This window comes from Sinocyclocheilus rhinocerous, unplaced genomic scaffold (assembly GCF_001515625.1).
Source record: "Sinocyclocheilus rhinocerous isolate Xijiao unplaced genomic scaffold, SAMN03320098_v1.1 scaffold1180, whole genome shotgun sequence".
Lineage (NCBI taxonomy): Eukaryota > Metazoa > Chordata > Actinopteri > Cypriniformes > Cyprinidae > Sinocyclocheilus > Sinocyclocheilus rhinocerous.
The window spans coordinates 223,385-246,445 of record NW_015665886.1 but is presented as its reverse complement, the minus strand read 5'-3'; the positions used below and the strand labels follow the sequence as shown (position 1 = coordinate 246,445).

General features: G+C 36.6%; 2 protein-coding genes across 2 annotated transcripts; both read left to right on the top strand.

The window, feature by feature from the left end:
* Positions 1-607: 607 nt before the first annotated feature.
* LOC107731647 (forkhead box protein D3-like) lies at positions 608-1,954 on the top strand. The gene has a single exon (XM_016542795.1). The coding sequence runs from the start codon at positions 685-687 to the stop codon at positions 1,804-1,806; it is 1,122 nt and encodes a 373-aa protein (XP_016398281.1). The 5' UTR covers positions 608-684; the 3' UTR covers positions 1,807-1,954.
* Positions 1,955-5,934: 3,980 nt separating this feature from the next.
* On the top strand, positions 5,935-22,828 carry LOC107731646 (ALG6 alpha-1,3-glucosyltransferase). Its single transcript, XM_016542794.1, has 14 exons — positions 5,935-6,153; positions 6,405-6,489; positions 6,645-6,734; positions 6,840-6,928; positions 8,401-8,483; positions 8,584-8,648; positions 8,770-8,955; positions 12,726-12,861; positions 15,815-15,900; positions 18,322-18,406; positions 18,487-18,557; positions 19,521-19,589; positions 21,603-21,798; positions 22,334-22,828. The coding sequence occupies exons 1-14, from the start codon at positions 6,072-6,074 to the stop codon at positions 22,529-22,531; spliced, it is 1,521 nt and encodes a 506-aa protein (XP_016398280.1). The 5' UTR covers positions 5,935-6,071; the 3' UTR covers positions 22,532-22,828.
* The last annotated feature ends 233 nt before the right edge of the window (positions 22,829-23,061 follow it).

Below are 23,061 nucleotides of genomic sequence, written 5' to 3'. Positions count from 1 at the left end.
CGTTTTTTCCCCAAACTGAATTCTACTAAATCATTTTATTATAAAGGTACAGTAGGCTATTTAAAACTCTTCGCTTAATCATGCAGTATTCGAGCACACAATATAAATGACAAGAGATTCAATTAACTTAGCTGTAGACGTTTTCGTTCAGCAGCTTTCAATATAATTGGCCTAAGAAAAGTGAAGTTTGCGTTTAGCGCGGGCGAATGAATGCACGTCAGCTCTGGAGATGATTTCAGTCACGCAGGCCGATTTTCTCCCCTCCGCCACCGCTAAATGGTCTATGACGGACGAACAGAGGCGACGTTACTGTTGTTCCCTTTGTTGACAAATCCATGAAACAACTTCAGCTCAGCGGTATAACAGCGCGACCTCTGACGTCGGAGGGTCACGTGACGCGGCTGATAGTATATCTTTAAGTGAAAAGTAATCTATCAGACAGTCCTTAAAGCCTTCTTTTCAAAGCACGTGTCATCTTGACTCCTCGGTCCAAAACCAGGCTTAAGTTTCGAGGAAATACAGCGGAAAGGAGACAAGGTGTAAAGAAGCCTTTGGACTGGAGAAATATTTTCTAAAGTTGAAGTTTTCCTGGCAGGCCGGGACTGACCTGCATTTATAGCCGGTCGTCATCTGATCTGACCGCTGCTCTTACCTTGGTTTGCTCCAGCAGTAAAGTGAGCGGTGATGACCCTGTCTGGAGGCACCAGTGCCAGCAACATGTCCGGTCAGACCGTGCTCACAGCTGACGATGTGGATATCGACGTGGTCGGGGAGGGCGACGAGGGGATGGAGCGGGACAGTGACTGCGAGAGCCAGTGCATGCAGGACCGGAGAGATGAGGTGGAGGAGATCGAGGTGAAGGAGCGCAGCGACAGTCCATGCGAGAGCGCCGGCGAGGGAGAGTCCAAGGGGGATGCTCAGGAGAGCTCCACCGGTCCCATGCAAAGCAAGCCCAAGAACAGCCTGGTGAAGCCGCCCTACTCCTACATCGCCCTCATCACCATGTCCATCCTCCAGAGCCCGCAGAAGAAGTTGACTCTCAGCGGAATCTGCGAGTTCATCAGCAACCGCTTCCCTTACTACCGAGAGAAGTTCCCGGCCTGGCAAAACTCCATTCGCCATAACTTGTCCCTCAACGACTGCTTCGTCAAGATCCCACGGGAACCGGGCAACCCGGGCAAAGGCAACTACTGGACCCTCGACCCCCAGTCGGAAGATATGTTCGACAACGGCAGCTTTCTGAGGAGGAGGAAACGCTTCAAGAGACACCAGCCGGACATTCTCAGGGAGCAGACCGCCCTCATGATGCAGAGTTTTGGGGCGTACAGTATTGGGAATCCCTACGGACGCCACTACGGATTTCACCCAGCCGCTTACTCGCACCCTGCAGCCGCTCTGCAGTACTCGTACATTCCCCCAGTGGGTCCGATGCTCCCTCCGGCGGTGCCTCTCCTGCCCTCCGCAGAACTGAACAGAAAAGCATTTAACTCTCAACTAAGTCCAAGTCTCCAGTTACAACTGAACAGCCTGAGCACCGCGTCAATCATCAAATCCGAGCCGTCCAGTCGACCATCGTTCAGCATAGAAAATATTATCGGGGTCTCCAGCAGCTCCACGAGCGCACAGACTTTCCTGCGGCCGCCCGTGACGGTGCAGTCCGCCTTACTGAGCGCACAGTCTCTGTCCTCCTTAACCCGGACATCAGCTGCCATCGCGCCAATTCTCAGCGTCCCGTCAAATATCATCTCCGGACAATTTTTACCGACAGCGTCCACAGCAGCGGTATCTAAATGGCCTTCTCAATGATAATCAAACTATTTTTTAGACATATATATTTTAAAGACGATACAGCACGAACTACAGGCAGCACTGGACAATTCGTCCGCCCCAATGTAGCCATGTAAAGACTTTTGAGAAAAAAATGAAAATTCATAATCAAAAAGGAATGCTTTCACAGGTAATGTTTGTAAATATTTGTACAAAGAAATTAATTTACATGTTTTTCTTTCCTATTTCATTTCGTTGTTTAAACTTATAGCTGAGTGAGCCTCATTTTCCCGTAATATTTTGTTTTCATTCTGAAAGAAGTGATTTCAAGAACAATGTTTTTTTCCCTTTGTTTTCCAATATGAAATATTAAACTGTTCTTACTGAAAGACGGAAGAAGTATGTTTATAAAATTTAAATATATGTATTCTATGTAGCTATATTGTGTTGTAAATCAACTTCATTTGTTAATAAATATGAAAACAATCCAATGCATCTCAGGCACAACTGACTTTATTAAATCAACAGATGATTTCTAAAATTACAGGAATGTAACCGATAAATAATGTATAAATTATAGGTGTACGTAGTATTACTTATATTGTTTAAGTAGCCTATGCGATTAAATGTAGCATTTTCATTTTCACCAACAGAAGAAATTTTAAAGAATATATTTTCAGTTATGAGTGTTATATGAAAACATAAACGATACCCCTTGATTATATTTTTAAATTTGCGATTAAGTAATTTTGGAATGGTGTATTATTTCAGCGGTCCTTTTTAAAATTAATAATATGATATTTTAATTCAAATAATATTAAAAAAAACATTGTACATAAAAAAAATAATTATTTTAGCTTATTGTGAATACAACTCTAGGCAATAATTTCAACGGATCAGCATCTGTTTCAAGCTGAAAACAACCATCACAAACGGTTTCAGTCAGCCGTCCTTAAACTTTGCATTAAAGACAACCTTCTACAGAAATAATATAGCCTACTAACAATTACTACGATCAGATTATTAATTATAAATTAAACTAAGCTTACTTAATCCCACCCTTTCGACAATGTAGGTTACAAAAATATCAACATTCTTTCCAAATAAAAAGGTCAATAGCCGTCGAGAAGCTGCCGTATCCATTTACAAGTAAAAATGAAGTGCGACCTAAAAATATTTGGGAAGTTGTTCTTATTAAAGCAACACTCTTTCACAGTTGTGTCTAGCTAATCAGTTCTACTCAAACAGCAAATGGTAGATGGTGTGGCGCACAAGAGTTAGGGCTATATTTAAGTGATACCCATTGGAAAAGAAAAGGAGCCGCTTCTTGGATTCACTTTCAGGCTAAAGACGCTGCTGAGACTGACCTTCTGAAAGCCACTAACAGGGCCTTCCACAACTGTCTCCGTATTCCTTAAAATGGGATAAATGGTTGTAAGCACATTGTTCTGATGCCTTCTACTTCGACAGCATATTCAGTAATTTATTGCTGCATTTCGCTGTTAAAAATAAAGCCTTATTCAAATTAGCCCAAATTAGGCCGTTGCTGGTGTGTTTTTCTCTCAATGGTTATGATATTTAGTACTACTAACGGATTTGTAATCGCGCTCATAGGCCTATACTATTAAAAAGGTATGTAAAAGCTATCCCAGCTTCAGATTGATCTATAATGTATTTAGCACGTTTTTACCGAATATTTGGGCATTTAAAAAAAAGAGATGCATGTTGGCGTAATAAACCATTTTAAAAGCACAGCATCCGACAAAACGTTTATAAAAAATACACCGCAGATGATTAAGAAAATAAATCCGTTGTCACTCAGGCCTATACAAAAACTAAAACATATGATCGCCTCATTCTATAGCCTACTGCACATCATGATGATGATGATGATGTCTTAAGTGTATCACTAGATGGCGTTTACAGGAATAAATTACATAAATTAAACGACCGCTTTTGCTAATGGGTGCAAAATTCCGATGCATCTACAGTAACCGTGGTCCTATCTCTAAAATAAACGTGCTTCTTTGCATCTGTCGCGAGGATAATGAACGCGCACGTGGAGCTGTTAGATGCTATTTGTTTTGGACTAGAGATACTGTGAAATTGTTTAGATTCAACGGGTTTTAATGAGGGATCTATTTCTAGGACGGCTGGTGGGAAAGAGTTGACTCTTTAACGAGTGCAAGGTTATAACACATCCTGCTTTTTGCCTAGTCGCGAGCCTTGGATAGGCCTCTTTGCTATTATAGAAAAAAAATAACAATAAAAGAGACGTTATACAGATTTAATAATTATGAACATCAGTGATCATTTAACTGTTTTTCAATAAGAACAGTCATGTCACTTGGAGTTTCAGCAACAGTATCTTGAGAATTTTGCTTGGCTACCATCAAGGCTGTTTATCCATTTACGCGTAACATTTCACAGACCTAAAACGTTAAACAACAACTGTTTTGGAAACTTTCTATTTTTCTTGGCCTGTGAAATACAAAGGAAAACCCCTTGCTGAGCATTTTGAAAGTGACAAGTGGTCGGACGTATTTTGGGGTAAACTAAACAACGCTTTGACCTTTGTGGCTCCACCTGCTCTCCGCGCTACACAGGTGTAGAGTCTCCGTGTTCCCACCACCTAACCCAATGCTTTACACTCATGTCTATGCCATGTTCATTTTTCTATATTAAATGTTACATTAAATATTGTTTTTTTTTCTTCTAATTAGACATATTCTCTAATCTTAGATGGGCTTGGTTTCGAAATTCGGGACAGCTTCTCTCGAACCTTGTTTTGCAACATTACTTTCCTCTTTGAAAATACCTTTCAAACAAATAAATGTCAACATTTTGTAAGCAGAAAAAAACATTACTAGAACTGTAAATGTGAAAAACGAACGAACAAACAAATAAACAGATAAATAACAGTTCATACTTTAAAAAAAAAAATCACAATCTACATGCAGGGCAATAAGGACCACTGACAAGCCCAGGTATCCTATCTCCTGGAGCATATCGCCAACAGTAAATGTGGATCCAGTGGTTATACTAAATACTTAAAAGGGTGCAAAGACGAAGCAGTAAATGACAAAGATGGCAAACAGGGACATTAACATGTCATTGAGCTGAATGTGACTAATAGGCTCCTTACTGTAATGAAAGTGTCATTGCAAATCAGCACTTGTTCGTGGTTATTATTTATAAATATTTGATGTCCCAACCACAAAGCTGTCGTCATATCCAGCAGCTCTTAAAATGAATGAAATGCTAACGATTACAACACTGCTCAGATAAAAGTTGAGGATCTCAAGTATGATTGTAAAGTGAGCAACAATTCAGAACTGACTTATGGACAGTGATGCAAATGCTCTCAGACCTAAATCTGACTGACATCTAGAGGTCTATGACGTTACGATATTCGAGTAAATCAATTGGATTGATGGGATAATGTCATTTATAAAATGACGCAAATAAATAAAAAAACTAACAAATTGCTTTTTCAATTAAATAACGTTATATTGGCTCTTATTGTCTAATCTTACTTTCTTTTCTGTAATTAAATAAAATCGTTAGGTTACCAAGGCAACAAACATAACGCAGCTGAAAGTCAACATGGTGAGCATATTCTGAAATATTCCACATATTACAAAAATTCCATTTAGTCGTTTGTGTTTCTTTAATCCGTTTTAAAGATAAACAAATGCATGTCTTTGTAATGAAATTTTAAATGGTTCTAAAATAACTGTCATTTATCAATCAAAATAGTTCGTTATGGGATACATATTTGCTTCATAGCCTATATGCCCTTACTTTGACCAGCCCTGATTTAGGCATTTTTGGGATAGAGTTGAACATAAACACATCAGTTTCCCCCCCTATTTTTTTATAATCTCGTTCATAGCGTTGGTAATTAGGCAAAAGGCAGTTCATTCAGTGTCTTTACCTGGTGATGTTCCATAGATAGTCCATTATTTGACCATTGCTTATTTATTCAGGATCATCATCTAGCAACATCTTTACTTTACTGCACTTCAATACTCTATTTAAATCATAGCTTATTTACTACCAACATTTTCAAGTTTTGATTAGACCATGGATCAAAATTACAAATCAGACCTTGACCGCCCAAACGCCAAACCTGTTCAAAATCACTTCAACCCACGTGCTCATGTATGATGTCATCACGAAGCGCCACTCCGCTGACGTATTGTTTCAGGAAGTGAATCTCAGCCGACTCGGCTTTCTAGGAAAACATGAGCGGTGCTGCAGTTTTATGATTTTTAAATCAAAAGTCTTAAAGGCTACCAGACATGGAGAACTGGAGCCTTATCTCACTGTGCGTGCTGCTCGGTTTAACGTCGAGATGGGCGGTGTCTTTTCATTCCTACTCAGGTTGTTTTTTTTTGAATGAACCGCCGGTTTCTTTAGGCTCAGTAACGTTATATTGACACGTCAAAGTCAGCTGCAAGTGTTCGGAACAACTCATTCATCTTTAAATAAGCAAGACCAGCTCATCTAAAACGTCAATCAAGGGGGATAAACATTATTCGTGAAATAATGTTATACGCGATGAATATTGTACCTTAAACATTTACGTTTTAATGAATAAATCATACTATTTTGCATGTCATTTAATGGAATAGGTGCAGGTAAACCGCCAATTTTCGGTGACTATGAAGCACAGAGACACTGGCAAGAAGTGACTTACAATCTACCTGTTCATGAATGGTTAGTCTCTCATTCTTCTTTCATGGCCAAGTAAACCAATATTGGTGAAGCTCCCTCTCCTTATATATTGTAGAAATTAAATGTCACAGTATTTTATTTATAAGGCCAAAGCCTTATATGAATGTGGCCTAACAGTTTTTTTTTTTTCAAACTAGGTACTTCAATAATACAAATAATGATTTGAACTACTGGGGTCTTGATTATCCTCCTTTGACAGCATATCACAGTCTGGTCTGTGCATACGTGTAAGTGTTCTTTTACCTGGTACAGCATCCATATTTTTTATTTATCAGTTTAGCATGGCTTGATGATGATTTTGATTTTGCCTTGTGTGGTGTCAATTTTTCTAGAGCAAAGCTGCTCAATCCTGAATGGGTGGAGTTGCATGCGTCTAGAGGCTATGAAAGCCACTCACATAAGTTGTTCATGAGGGCCACAGGTAAGTATTGATATCAATAATTTATTTATTTCAAATATTTTAGATGGCAGTCACGGTGTCATTTCTACCTCTTAAAGGGTTAGTTCACCCAAAAATGAAAATTCTGTCATTAATTATTAACCCTCATGTCGTTCCTGTAAGACTTTCTTTCTTCTTCGGAACACAACACAAATTAAGATATTTTTGATGAAATCTGAGAGTTTTCTGACCCTGCAAAGACAGCAATGCAACTGAATACATCACTGCCTGTTTAGCCCCGCCCACCGATTCAAGCATATAGTGTAAATAATGAGAGAGGCAAAGGTAGGTCTATGCAGAAACCAAATGATAAAGATGGCTCCGAAGACAACAAGACGCTGTGCAGTGCCAAGTTTTGGAAAAACAGTCTTTGCATTGCCTTCCTTCTGATCACAACATTAGGAAAGAGTGGATGAACTTTATTTTTAATGAAGTTCCAGACCACGTCAGTAAGAACTTGGTCCTTTGTTCACGTCATTTTACTACAGATTCGTTTACAAATAAGAAAGATTGAAACTAAAAGACGATGCTGTGCCAAATATATTGGAACTGACAGTAATGTTGCACCACACAAGTGTAACTTTTTATTACGCGGTCACTATTGCTTTGTCTGTTATTACAGATCATTTGATATGTACTGAGTATTTATGCGTTTTAACCGAAATCACAGCAGCGTCCATCTATGAAGGCTGTAGGTTATCAAACATACACAACTGTTAGCCAATCATAGCAGTGGGCGTTTACTTCCGTGTCTACAATCCACTACGCCTATTCAAACAGAGCGTTCTGATGAGGAGGGTCAAAACAGGACGAAAAATAGCCTATTACTTCTAAATTTACTTCTAAATGTTTTTGATGTAAACTGATTTTGCCTTGTGTGGTGTCAATTTTTCTAGAGCAAAGCTGCTCAATCCTGAATGGGTGGAGTTGCATGCGTCTAGAGGCTATGAAAGCCACTCACATAAGTTGTTCATGAGGGCCACAGGTAAGTATTGATATCAATAATTTATTTATTTCAAATATTTTAGATGGCAGTCACGGTGTCATTTCTACCTCTTAAAGGGTTAGTTCACCCAAAAATGAAAATTCTGTCATTAATTATTAACCCTCATGTCGTTCCTGTAAGACTTTCTTTCTTCTTCGGAACACTTGATGTAAACATTTTGATAACATTATAAGTGGACCTCAGAGAACAGTACAAAATAATAAAAAAGGCAGCTCATGACCCCTTTAAAATGTAAATCTATTTATTAGTTTTATGAGAGTGTGTTTAAATTGCTGCATTGAAGTGCTTTGAATAATCTATTATAATGTTTTTAACTGTTTATAGTCGTCAAAGTCAACAGTCATATGATTGCATCTAGTTATAGTTAAATGTAATGTTAATGTAAATCTCTGTTGATGAGGAGAAATATTGATATGGTTATGAATATGAACCTTTCTTGGTCCAACAGTTCTTTTTACAGATATTTTGATCTACATTCCAGCAGTTTTGCTTTACTGCTTCTACTTTTGCGATGGGTCCTCTAAACAAAAGGTAACTAAAAGACTGCCCTTGAATTGGTATATTGTTAAATTGTATTTGTAATCATTAACATGCTTTGATTTGGTCAAAATGCATCATTTTTTTCTCATAGGTTGCCACAGCTCTCTGCATCCTTCTGTATCCAGGACTTATACTGATTGACTACGGTCATTTTCAGTATCCTTTAACCTTTACCTTAATTGCTATGGTATTTGTTCATTTAAGCTATTCACAGTCATGTCAAGAAGTTAAAATCCAAAAAGAGCAGCATGTGCATAGTCTTTAACTGCAATTTCAGATATAACAGTGTGAGCCTGGGTCTGGCTCTATGGGGGACTTTGGGACTTGGTTTGGGCTGGGATTTGTTTGGTTGCTTGGCCTTCACTTTGACTCTCAATTACAAGCAAATGGAATTGTATCACTCACTGCCTTTCTTCTGTTACCTCCTGGGCAAGTGCATCAAGCAGGGCTTGACTGGGAGAGGGTGAGTCATTTGGGTTGTTGCACAAACATTGCATTTCTTATTTTAAAGTTGATTGCAATAAAAGAGTTATTTAAGCAGACCTCAAGAAATTCCAGAAGGTACCAAACCTAGTGTAGTAAAAGTAGACCTGCCAATTGTTGAGACCGATTATAGGCTTTCGACAATATTTCAGTTGTATCAGTAGACACATATACAACAATCCCACATCAGTGATGGAGAAAAGGCTTCTTGACTTTATGTATTGTATTTTTTTAACAATTAAATGCAGCTTTAGCATATTTGCCAAGCTACGAGAATACTTTTTGTGCGCAAAGAAAACATAAATAACATAATTTATTCAACAATTCTTCTCCCAAAGTTACCGTCTTCCTCCATTTTGGAGAGTAACTTACTGATTTTGCAGAAATACTGGAATTATAATGGGCATTAATCCACCTATAAACTTTTGTTTCTATTATTTTAAAGTTATTTCTAATGAAGCTTCCATGATGATAGTTATGATGAATTCAGCAGGCTGGCCACAAGCCTTTTTAAAACATGATATTGATCATGTACTCATGCAGAAATAAAAATTATTATTGTTTTTAAAATTAAAATATATGCTGGTTCTGTGTATATAATTACTCGAATATGCTTGTATTTCATACACCATCTTGTGAAATCCATATATATATATATTATTGTTTTCGGGGGAAATTACTCATCTGTCATTTTTAAAATGAAAATTTATAGTATGTAAATATTAAAATGGAAATCTATTAATTAGTTTTATAAGAGTTCGTTCAAATCGCTGCATTGAAGTGCTCTGAATAATCTATTATAATGTTTTCAACAGTTTACAGTCATGAATGTCAACACAGTCATATGGTAACATCTAGTTATAGTTAAATGATGTAAATCTCTGTAAATTAGGATAAATATTTATGTGTTCATGCATATTAACCTTCCTCGTCCCAACAGTTCTTTTTACAGATATTTTGATCTACATTCCAGCAGTTTTGCTTTACTGCTTCTACTTTTGCGATGGATCCTCTAAACAAAGGGTAACTAAAAGACTACCTTTGAATTGGTATATTGTTAATTTGTATTTGCAATCATTAACATGATTTGATCAAAATGTACCATTTTGTTCTCGTAGGTTGCCGCAGCTTTCTGCATCCTTCTGTATCCAGGACTTATACTGATTGACTACGGTCATTTTCAGTATCCTTTAACCTTTACCTTAATTGCTATGGTATTTATTTATTATCATGGGCGTCGCTAGGCCTAGCACATATGAACGCATACTTTATAAAACGATCATGTTGCCATTTTCATTTGAAAATGTAACTTTCAATATTCCAGTGCATGTGGCAAAGAGGTTTGCATACTTGAGCTAAGGAACTGTATTTTTAATAAATAAATGTAGCCTTGGTGAGCAAAAGAGACTTTCCAAAAAAAAAAAAATAATAAAAAATCTTAAATTTTATTATTCTAAACTTTTGGCCAGTAGTACGGTAGTGTGTATATATATTATAAATTAAATAAAAATTGGACCTAAATTAAAAGTAAAATCTTTGTTCATGGCTAAACCTGAATTATCACCAAATCTCAGTAATTATGAATTATGCATATAAGTGAAAAAGTCCTGTTATTGGAAATTCGCTCACAATGAAATAATACATTTGTTGACAATGCTAATTACACCTTTAGCTGCAAGTGTCCAGCTTTCAGTCCAGCTGCAAGTTTCATAGCCTGATTGCCTTATTTATGCCTGAAAATAACAAATCCTTAATGTTCATCATTAGACACTTCACCACTACAGGTGGGTTTTTTCTTTTCTTTTATTATTCAATTTGACTTTGTATGCATTTCTACACCAGTCCTGCAGCTGGTCTCAGAGCAAGCACTCTGCTCTTTGCTGTCTTGCATTTGTTGATTTAGTAACAATGTACCAAGGGCATTTGGAGGCAGATGCATTGGTGGATTAGTTTGCCTGGGAAGAGACATGTCCAGATGACTCTCTGGCCATGCCTGACCCTCCCTGCTATGCCTGTGCGTGCAACTGTATATCTACAGCTGAGAGGTGTTAGTTGCTCCAGTATACAGTACACTGAAAAACTGTGAGAGCATGTTGTCTCTACTCATGTAGTCGAGTGACCTGATTTATGACCCATTAATTATAGAAAATATTTTTTTCGAATGTATAACACACCTCAAGTATTTTAACTTATGAATATTAAATTAATAGTATTTTATGACAAATATGTATAAAATGTTTTAAAAAGTTCAAGATTGTTGTATTGGTCAGCAAATCATAAAAATAAAAAAACTGTTAGAGCACCTTTGTTGAATTGTTAGGAGAACGGACAATGTTATTCCTGGATGATACAAAATTACCTAAAGGGATAGTTCACCCAAAAATGAAAATTCTGTCATTATTTACTCACCCTCATGTCGTTCCAAACCCGTAAGACCTTCGTTCATCTTCGAAACACAAATTAAGATATTGTTGATGAAATCCGAGAGCTCTCTGACCCTGCATAGACAGCAACACAACTGAAATGTTCCCTACACCCAGAAATGTAGTAATTGTAGTGTTGCTGTCTATGGAGGGTCAGAGAGCTCTCGGATTTCATCAAAAATATCTTAATTTGTGTTATATGAACGCATACTTTATAAAACGATCATGTTGCCATTTTCATTTGAAAATGTAACTTTCAATATTCCAGTGCATGTGGCAAAGAGGTTTGCATACTTGAGCTAAGGAAAGAGGGTTGTACTAGAAATGCAAACAGTAAAATTTTGTGTTTGTACAGCAGGTTGTGTGTGTGAGATCATGAAGACTTGAATTTGGCTTGTTATACCTATCTATGCAATACAGTGGAATACTGCAATAAGTTTAGTATACGACCCTTATTAATTAAACTATATATATATATATATATATTAATTATTAGGCTATTTTTATTATTATGAGCCCCCCTAAACTATGCCTGTGCGTGCAACTGTATATCTACAGCTGAGAGGTGTTAGTTGCTCCAGTATACAGTACACTGAAAAACTGTGAGAGCATGTTGTCTCTACTCATGTAGTCGAGTGACCTGATTTATGACCCATTAATTATAGAAAATATTTTTTTCGAATGTATAACACACCTCAAGTATTTTAACTTATGAATATTAAATTAATAGTATTTTATGACAAATATGTATAAAATGTTTTAAAAAGTTCAAGATTGTTGTATTGGTCAGCAAATCATAAAAATAAAAAAACTGTTAGAGCACCTTTGTTGAATTGTTAGGAGAACGGACAATGTTATTCCTGGATGATACAAAATTACCTAAAGGGATAGTTCACCCAAAAATGAAAATTCTGTCATTATTTACTCACCCTCATGTCGTTCCAAACCCGTAAGACCTTCGTTCATCTTCGAAACACAAATTAAGATATTGTTGATGAAATCCGAGAGCTCTCTGACCCTGCATAGACAGCAACACAACTGAAATGTTCCCTACACCCAGAAATGTAGTAATTGTAGTGTTGCTGTCTATGGAGGGTCAGAGAGCTCTCGGATTTCATCAAAAATATCTTAATTTGTGTTCCGAATATGAACGAAGGTCTTACGGGTTTGGAACGACATGAGGGTGAGTAATTAATGACATAATTTTCATTTTTGGGGTGAACTATCCCTTTAATATTTTTTTTAGATCTTTGCGTTAACAGAATAAATTGAAAGACAATTATGTTTATACAATTGTAATTATATTGCTAAATATTTGTGTACCCAGATTTTTTCATTTGGTCAAGATCTCCATGACTGTACTGGTGACCTTTGCTCTCTGCTGGATGCCCTTTTTGTCCGACCCCAAACAACCTCTACAAGTTCTTCATCGCCTTTTTCCTGTTGGTCGGGGTTTGTTTGAGGTAATTCACATAATGTATATGCAGCATCACAAAGCATTAATGGCAAACTCCTTCAAGTTAATCTAAATAGGTTCCTTTTTCATTCTCTTGAACCAATGCTTGGATAATAGAGATTATCCTGCCTTGAAAATTGAGAAATACATGTTTACTATTCGATAACATTGACAACTGTATTTGCACAGTTGGGTCAGGGGCTTTGAGCTTTACTTATGTAAAACACTGAGGTAAAATTTATGTAAATCAATCCTATTTATTGCTCAAGGAGTGAGCTTTAAACACATCATTACAACGTGATGTTTGTGATGCTTATTCAGCTCTGTTCTTGCCTGTTATAAAATTTCCAATGCAGGGAAATGCCCTTGAAATCCACATGCATTAAATTTTTCTCTGTATGCAGGCATGAATGCATAAATAACACTGTTGCCAGAATCCTATGTAGATACATACAGTAAACTGTAAACAGTGTTCAATTTTGGATCTGTGATACATTAATGCAAATAGAAGACTGACTTAATTAATACACATCTAGCCAGTCAGATTCTCCTGTATTCATAGATTACCTCAATGAGACCCCTTGGGTCCAGTGCATGATTTATCCTTTAGATCTGATTAGTAAACAAGGGTCTCACGTTGAGTTTATTGGAAAACTAGAGCTGTGTCCTGTTCGTTGTCTAAACCCTTTTGTAAGTCAATACTGAAATACATGGTGTACAAGTACTGCGGCTTGCTTTTGAAATGCACCCAAAAACCCTGTTGTCAAAGTAGCTGTGTTGTGAGAAGTAATTGAAAATTCTGCAGGGCTCAGGGCCCGGAATATATCATGCATTTGTCTGACATGAGGCTAACATAATACACAAGGTGTGAGTAATTCTAACCTAGAGCCTTGAGCATTTGTGACGGATGGAGCGATAAGCGAGTCTTGGCTGTTGCTATCGTATACATCAGAGCACGGTAAAGCTAGATGATATTTAGCTGATAGCTAAATCGGTGCTCTTTTTTTGTCTGTAGAAAAAGTAAAATTAAACAAATTAAATTAGGCACGACACTACAGGCAAAACCACAGTTTTTTCGTTCGCTGGTCAATTTTGAGATTTCAGATGTTTATATTTTTGTTGTGGAAATTTATGCAAATTATTGTGTTTTTAATTAAATAATACCTCGTTTCCGAATTTTAATATAACATTTCAGAAAACATGTCATATAAAACAGTTGTCTTAATGTACTGAGATTAATCAACTGAGCAAGTATGGATTTTTTTTTTTTGGGGACCAATTTTTTTTCACCACAATGAAAGTCAATAATTTGTCAATGGACCTCATTGACTTTCACTGTACAGACAAAAAACACAGACATGTTTCAAAGTGGGTCCCATCTTCAGCTGTAGTGTCCACTCGTCTTCACACAGCTGTGAAAGACAGCAGCTGTGTTTTCAAGGATTGAGCACTATGAAGAAATTCTCAGAAGCAGGGCTGAAACTTTCATAACATTTACTAATTCTGTTGTTGCACAACTGTTAAAGGCCACCAGTCTTTAAGGAATCACATGTCGGTACCTCAGCAGAAAGGTCAGCAGGCACTCAGAACGGATCGGTTTCCTAAAGGGTGCAATTTGGTCTTCTGTATGTGGTAAAACCGCAGTCTTTGCAACCTCGGTGACGTTATTAATGTCCTTGGTATGCATTAGGACAGTCATTTAACCCTGTGTCTATAAGTTTACAAATAAGTGCATAGCTTTTTTTGACATCACGGTTACTTGACGGGAAAATGAATGGGAGTGTAATACTTCACCCTTGCCCTTTGTACCAATGCCCCCCAAGAATGCCCACAGGAATTTTTATTGAGCTTTCAGTTGGGAAATGATTACGCTGAGTAATGTCACTTATGTGCTTTCTCTTCAAAAGCTACATACCATTTAAAGATACTTACCTTATATGTCAATGCTAATTTTGTAAGCATGATCATAAATTTGTGGTTATTTCAGAAAAGGCTATTTTCTTGGGCTGCAACATTATTGAAAACAAGCAAGAACAAATCCTTCACTTTAACCTTTGCTGCTGATTAATTTAATACACCATTTTTATGAAAAACTCTGGCTGTAGGTCCAACAGTGCTGTTGCCATTTACTAAAACAAAAACTATTTTAAAAAGTTTTAGGTAATTGAAATAAAGCTGAAGTAAAATATAATATAAATATTAGATCATTAGAAAAAAATAATAATAATAATAAAAAAATAAATAAACTTAACAAAAAATTAAACTGAAATGAGAAAATATTGCCTTGGCAACTAAATGGACTAAATAAGTACTAAAGTTGAAATACTAAATTTACTAAAACTAAAACTTAAAAATAAAGTGAAAACCGAATATTAATAACAAAATATTATTAAATATTGTCATTAATTATAGTATAAAGCTAATGCTAAAATAACATAGAGACCTAATATAGCTTGGGATATATTTAAAAAAAAAAAATTATATATATTTTTTATCATTTTGGCATGATATATTTATAACATTATATTTTATATTATATTACAACAGAAAGTTACTTACTACAGGAAGTTAATAAAATATTACCTTTAATATTAGATTTTAGGTGGTTTATTACAGTTACCAAGAGCAGTGCATTCTATATGTTGTGTAATATTCCCTATATTTTAACTCTTAATTTTGTATGTATATGCAATCTAAAGGCAGTTGCGTGCATTTAAATGAACTTACTTTTATTTTACCCCAATGTTAGTTATTAAAGCATAAAGTTAAATGTGAAGTTTTGTTCATTCTGGCCCTTAATTTAAATTGAGTTGATACCCCTGAATTTACACTAGTTTAAACAACTGTTCATAAAGAACTTGAAAACTGACCTAGCGGTCAATGTATCATTCGTTCTCATTGTGTCATTCTGTCCGGAGCGCATTAGTTTAGTGACTTTGACAGCATGTGTTTGTTGACAGGATAAAGTGGCTAACACATGGTGCAGCTTGAATGTGCTGATAAAGATCAAGACCCTGCTGTCCAGAGAGACTCAGCTGTTCCTCAGGTAATCCTTCACCATCCATTTACCCGCCACCCTTTCTCCTTTTCCTTTGTCTCTTTATGCATCTCCACCTCAAAATCTTTCTCAGTATATTTCCTCTTACCATGTTTGTGAAACACATCTAATTATAGCGGGAGGGCACAGTGGGATTATGCGTAGTTAATGATATCGGAGAGATTTTGAGATACTGATATGTGGACTCTAATCTGCAGGTGCAAGGGCTTGGTCGAGATTATTTCTTTGACTTTATTTAAGAATTCCTTTTTTTTTTGTCTTTGTTTAGTCTATTTTTGCAAAGTCAGTAATTCATTTTCTCATTGGTCTGTTTTAAGGGTGCACTCAATCATGTTTTCCTCATTAAAAAGTTTAACATAAATAAACAAATAAGATTTTTAAAACATGTTTAAAATCATGTATATTCATGTGAGATGAAGCCTCAAGTTATATTAAGTAGCCTAATAAAACCTGTTTTATTTTAAACGGAGCTGGTCCCCTCATGGGGGCAGCAATTTTAAAATGACAAGACCAGCCAAATACTGCACACTTTATCTTGGTTAACCCACTATTATTGTGCATTTTCTTTTGCAGAATAAATGAATCATGGCTGACTGTAAATAATGCATTTCTAGTAAGTGTAAACATTTGCGGGATAGCTACATCCACACCACCAGGTGTCAGTATATATACAAGACGACTGCTACATCGGTCAGCTCCGAGTTCAAATTTTCATATAGTTTTATAAGCAAATGGATATGACTGTTAAAAAAACAAAACAAGAAAAAAACAGCTTAAGTTCAGTGTTAAAAATGTCTCGTTTACAAACTAAGTTTCAAAATCAAACACGCGTGAAAATATGTGATAGAGGAAATAGCTTAAGATCACGCGTGAGATAAGATCTCTTGCTCGAGACTGGATTATTTCTTCCTGTTAAAAACTGTAGTCCGCAAGAAGCCTGTGATACGAGTTGTCTGTGCGCTGATTTGCAGTGAGAAAGCACTGGCTGTATTTTATTGGCTGTAGGTTGACGCCAATGTAATGTCCAGTCAAAACACATTTCACACTGCAGGAGTCGCAGACAGGTCCAAAAATTTAGCATGCTAAATATCTCAGTGGCACAGGCAATGAATTTGCACTTCTCTCAGATTGCATCTTTGATAATTAATACTACACGATTTTCATTCACTGATTTGCCTCAGATTTCGGGCATTTGACAACGATTTCCACAAAACTGTTGGCGAATGAAAATCATGGCCAAAAGTTGTGCAGTGTATACCCGGCATTAGTGACATCACCCACGCTGCACATTTTCTATTCAGTAAAAATGCAAAACAAAAATAACAGTGATGAGAAAACAGCAATTAAGAAAGCATCTGATCATAACGTTTGCAAGAGCTCTGCAGTTCGGCAGTCCAGTCATTTTACGTATATACCACATTATACAATGAATTGCTTTAAAGCAAGCAGTTTTACAGTATTAAACATAAAAAAACAGTGGCAGTGTCGCTTTCGATTATAGTAACAGCTTAACGTTCTACTATAAAGCAGCTCTCCAGTTTGTTCATGTTTTTATTCACGTCTGGACTGAACAGAAGATGGACAGTATTTCCACATCAAAGAAGGCAAGAGCCCCAGAGCTGACCTACCTACAGTCGTGGCCAAAAGTATTGGCAGTGACATCAATTTTGTGTTTTGCAAAATTTGCAGCTTAAGCTGTTGTGGTGTTCATTCACATTGTTTCTATTATGTTACTGCCAATACTTGTAGAAACAATGTGAATGAACACAACAGCTTAAGTAGCAAACTTTGCAAAAAAAACAAAATTTGTGTCACTGCCAATACTTTTGGCCACGACTGTATTATATAATCGCCACGGACCAACAGTAGTTCGAAGGTGTTTACCAGCCAGAGAGAAGTTTTCTGGAAAGTTCACTTTGGCAAGCTGTTTTGAACTCCCGAAACTCCAACAAACTTTGCCTGATTTAGTTTGAAATGATGCCACACCAGTTCTTCGATTTCGCTAGAAATGTATCATGGCGTATATGCTTTGCCTGTACAGTTTATCTCACCTCTTACATTTGCATCTGTCGTTATGGACCAGATTCTTGTCCCACTAGGGTCATTCATCTCTAATAGGGTCAATTTCTTCCAAGAGAATGATGATTGAGGGCTTCAAGCAATTCTGTGAGTGCTCAGCAGGCCATCCCTGAATCTCATGCATTTCCTGCATGCTGGGATCTTTCTTGTTGACTGTGAGGATGTATAAAAAGATCAGGCAGCCGTGTCCTCTTGTTCCATGGGATAGATTACAGGCTTTGGCAACAGGGGCTCTTGATCGTATTTCTCTGCTTCGTTTGTGTGTATAGTAAATATTTTTATTAATGTATGGATGTACTCAATGAAATCATTTTTTCTGTTTTCTTTCAGTTTTGCTCTTACTCTGTTGTTCGTCCTGCCTTCATCTTTAAAATTGTTGTCCAAACCCACTCTATGGCAGTTTAAGCTTGCCTTGGTAAGTGGTGTCATGATTATGTGTTGGTTCACCGACTTGTATTTTTGACCACTGACTCCCCTGATCTGCTTGTACTGTAGGTGAACACCTCCCTGGCTTTTTTCCTCTTCTCCTTCCAAGTCCATGAGAAGTCTATCCTTCTAGTAGCCTTGTAAGCAGTGGAATATAATTCATATTACTTGATCTAATTGCTATTGCTACTTTTGCTTAACCCACTGTCATTGATGTAGACAAAATTTGTTATGACAAACTAAATAACAGTATCATGTTTAAGATGAAGTGTTCAGTTTCATAACATTAAGTTATGAAAATAATTATTTGGTGATTACTAGAAACTACTTAAGATTTACTGATATTCAGTTTGATATTTTTACCGTTATTTATGCTTTTTTAACTTTAACGTTGGGTCTACCTGATAAACCCTGTAGTTAAAATTGTCAAAATGCAGAAATAAAACAATAATTAAATAATGTTAGCTACCCAACACATATTTATAAAAACAGCGTATGATAAAAAGGCAATATTGGTTGATCTCTCGACATTAGAAACTTTACTTTCAATTAAGTTAGTGATTGTTTAGTGCTGTATTTTCCCATATTCTGCATCAGGGTTGCCAGGTTTTCACAACAAATCCCGCCCAATTGCTACTCAAAACTATCCCAATGGGGGTAAAATACACTTTTCTGTTGGGGTTAAATATCAAGTTATTTGGTGTCGCTTCAACCCGCGGCAACAGTGTTAAATAGCCCAATTTCGCTGTAAAACTGCGAACTTGGCAACACTGTTCTGCATGTTTATTCTTGCAAGTCATAAATCTAACATATTATGATATACAACATATGCAAAGAACTAGCTGCAGTCAACAGATTTTAAATATTGTGTTACTGTATATCTTGCACGTGTTAGTCAATCAGTAAGACATGTTTCTGGATTAAGGGTTTCTATTGGGTGTTAAAAATGAGCTGACACAGGAAGTGTAGTGACTGGATCACTGAAGAGAGATACTGATACCTAGTCCTTGCCCTCTCAACTACATAATTATAGCATTGGTATCATGTAAACATATCTATAATGTAGTAAATATAGTCTTAAAAGTCAAATATATGTTTTACAGGCCAGTTTGCCTTGTCATCAACGAAATACCTCTGATTGCCATTTGGTTTTTACTAACGTCAACTTTCAGGTAAGATATCAAGCAGTATGTGTTACTAAATTAAGATTACAGTACTATAAATGAATCCTTACGGTTAAGATAGAAACAAAATCAGCAAATGACTATATAGTGAGAAGAAGAGTAGTAGCCGATAGGGGAGTCCCAGCTGTCCACACTAATTGTTGTGTGCATGGTTTAGTGTAAGGATATCACTGGATTACATGACATAGCCCACATACCATTAAACTAAGACCCCTTTGTGTAAACACAACCCACCATTCTCTAGAATCGCACTGCCTGCTTCCACAAAACTGTTTTAATGCTGCATATTTATGTTTTTTAGCTGAAGACATGATGTTCTTTGTTATGGAAGATAACTGAATTATATTCTATGATAGAGTAATTGTTGCACTATTAGGGGAAATATCCACAAGAACACACAGAGACAACACATTGCCAGAGTTTTCTGTGCCCCAAACGCACACCATTCATTAGCACACTTTATGCTCATTATAGTGAAATGTTCAAAATTCACAGCTAGTATTGTTTTTTTCTGCGTCATGACCGGTTCTGCGAACACAAAGATTGTTTTATTTTGTCAACACTATCTCAATAGCCGTATTATTCATGATATGGTTGGTGTGCAAATTATTGTTTTTCAGTCAAATGCCTATGGAAACAGCTAAGCTAGTTAGCTAAAGGTTTACTTCCATGTCTAATATGCTTATGTGAGGTTAAAATACAGTGCCTACATGTTGATCTCATCAATGCAATTTACAGAAAATGTTTTATAAGCAATACTGGAGACCTGCTGGAAAATGGGCATCATTGTGATAATTAAACCATTTCAATTAAAACATACTGAAAATATTATATAAAAATTATATTGTATTACAATACTTATTACTTACTGTACTTAAGTACTTTTTATGTAATACTGTTATTATTTCAGGAGATCTGTTTTTAACAGAACAGTTTTGTTAAATGTTGTTGATACATGTTCAATATATAAAATGTTTAATATATAAAATAGTTGGTTAAATTTAGCTTTTTCCATCAACTAAAACATTTTCATCTAAAATTATAAGCCATTTTAGTCATAGTAAAACTGACTGAAAAGACTGAATATGACATAATTGATTAAATCTAAAGGTTTTTTTTTTTACACAGAGAGGGTCCCCTCATGGAGGTCGCCATTTTGAAATGACAGGGCCACCAGAAAACTTTATCTTGATCACCCTGCTATGATTAGACACTTTCATTTGCAGAATAAATTAAAGGGTTAGTTAACCCAAAAATGAAAATTAGCCCATAAATTACTCACCCTCAATGCATCCTAGGTGTATATGACTTTCTTCTTTCATACGAATCCAGTCGGAGTTATAAGGTGAGTAATTTATGGGCTAATTTTCATTTTTGGGTGAACTAACCCTTTAATTTTCGGCTGAGTATTTCTACTAAGTGCAAATATTTGTGTGATTCTACATCCATGCCACTAGGTGTCCATAAATGTTTAAATGGCAGGACCAGTCGAATGCTAGGAACTTCAAAAATCATTAAGTATACAAGTGAGAGCAGATCCTGCTTTTAAAATTTTAAGTCATTATGGTTTTTACTGATCTACGCACCCTAAGTTTTGGTTCAGCGCAGTGATTTCACATTTTTTTATTTGTTGGACATCTTGATATTTTACAAATCAAATTAAAGTTTGTCAAATAAAAAAAATAGAATGCATTTAAATGGCAGGACCAGTCGAATGCTAGGAACTTTATCTTGGTCGCCCCGCTATTATCACACTTTCAGTTGCGAAGTAAATTAATCCTGTCTGACTAAGAATAACGCATTTGTACTAAGTAAAAAGATTTGCATGATTTTGCATCCACACCACTAGGTGTCAGTATATGTATACGATGTAGCAATTATATGATGATTGCTACATTGGTCTGAACACCAGCTGTATCATAAACAGAGGGATAAATAATCACTTATTGTACACATCTTGAATTGTTTGTTTTTAACACTTGTGTTTTTTGTTTTCCATAGCATGCTCCCTCTTTTGCTGAAGGACGGTTTGCTGTTGCCTTACGTGGTGACTTCATTGGCGTTCCTCTTTCTGAGTTTGTATCTGCTCTCTGCTTTAGAGAGAAGTACAGAAGAAGAGCTCAGACTGGGTCTCTATCGCAAACACACTCAGCACTGGCTGCCTAAACTCAACCTCAGCCGGATCATTAAATGGAAAGTAAGTTAGCACTGACATCATGGCCTGTTACTCCACACCACTGATGTTAATGACATCGATGCTTATGAAGAAGTCAGTTAACCGCGCTGGCCCACCTGAACGGCTCATAGCTTTCACAATAGCTTGACCCTATGCTCTTCTTAGCGCTTTTAAAGACTGAATGTTTCAACAGCTCCTTGCGTGAATGTTCAAGACCAGGAGGTGTGCTATTTGTGTAGCGTGAGTCATTAACACAGGTTTGCCTAGATATATTTATTTACACAAGAGACATAAATAAGGGGGCCCTACGATGAAGGTAGTGTTTCATTGGGGGGTCGTGTTGCTCACACCAGCACTTCCACTGATCCTTCACTCCATCTGTCGTAAATAGACATGTTAATGTTTATACCTCGACTCACCTTCCTGAAACAGGGTGGAAAATAAACATCAAGTTACAAGGATCCGTGTCATGCTGAGCACTTGACTAGAACTAATGAACCTTTGTCATGGTACTTCTTCTCTCTTGTAATAAGTGTTGTCACTTTGTCTTTTACAGTTCTGGTTTTCACTGGTGGCCATGGCAGCGTTGAGCTTTACGAGCGTGTGGTTGAAGCCTCCGGCCAAGTTGCCCGATCTGTTTCCGGTGCTGGTCTCCGTCCTCTCCTTTCTCCACTTTCTGGGCTTCATCATATATTTCAACCAGGTCCAGTTGATGGAGCCGCAGAGGAAAAAGAGTCTGAAGAAAACAAACTGAAATATGTCTTCAAAGGCATTGGTTGTCAAATGAAGAACTACAGCCAGGATGACGGTGAAAGGAAAGGACAATCCCTTCGTTTAGAAAAGAACAGGATGGGAATAGTTTGGGAAAATTCAGTTTCCTCTTAATGAGGTTTAGGGATCTTGCTTGAGTTGAGAAGAGTGAATTCAATGAAAGGAGATACAGTTTTGCCAGACTTTCTCTCACTTGTTTGCCTTGGAGACAAATTCAGTTAGTGGGATATTGGTATTGTGTAAATGACCAAACCGTAAGGCCATTATTTTTATATCATTAAATGGTTTTGTACCAAATTAAAGTGTCTCCAGTGTTTTCAAATGACCCAACAACGAACAAAAGTGGGGTTGCGCGATTTTGGGGGGGGGGGGAAATCTAAACTGTGATTTGATTTGATTTGATGTTTGTTTTGTGATTTTAAAAAGCAATTTTACGGCAATTTAAAAAGATAAACAAAATTTTTTAAAAAGCTCGAGATTTGCTACACAATTTTGACCCAAAAATGGTGATTA

What these genes read in the sequence shown, in the direction of transcription:
- LOC107731647 (XM_016542795.1), top strand. Translation starts at nt 685, where the DNA reads ATGACCCTGTCTGGAGGCACCAGTGCCAGCAACATGTCCGGTCAGACC.
- LOC107731646 (XM_016542794.1), top strand. Translation starts at nt 6,072, where the DNA reads ATGGAGAACTGGAGCCTTATCTCACTGTGCGTGCTGCTCGGTTTAACG. An exon ending in GTTGTTCATGAGGGCCACAG is followed by an intron (nt 6,929 to 8,400) that starts GTAAGTATTGAT and finishes TTGGTCCAACAG; the next exon opens with TTCTTTTTACAGATATTTTG. An exon ending in ATTGACTACGGTCATTTTCA is followed by an intron (nt 8,649 to 8,769) that starts GTATCCTTTAAC and finishes CTGCAATTTCAG; the next exon opens with ATATAACAGTGTGAGCCTGG.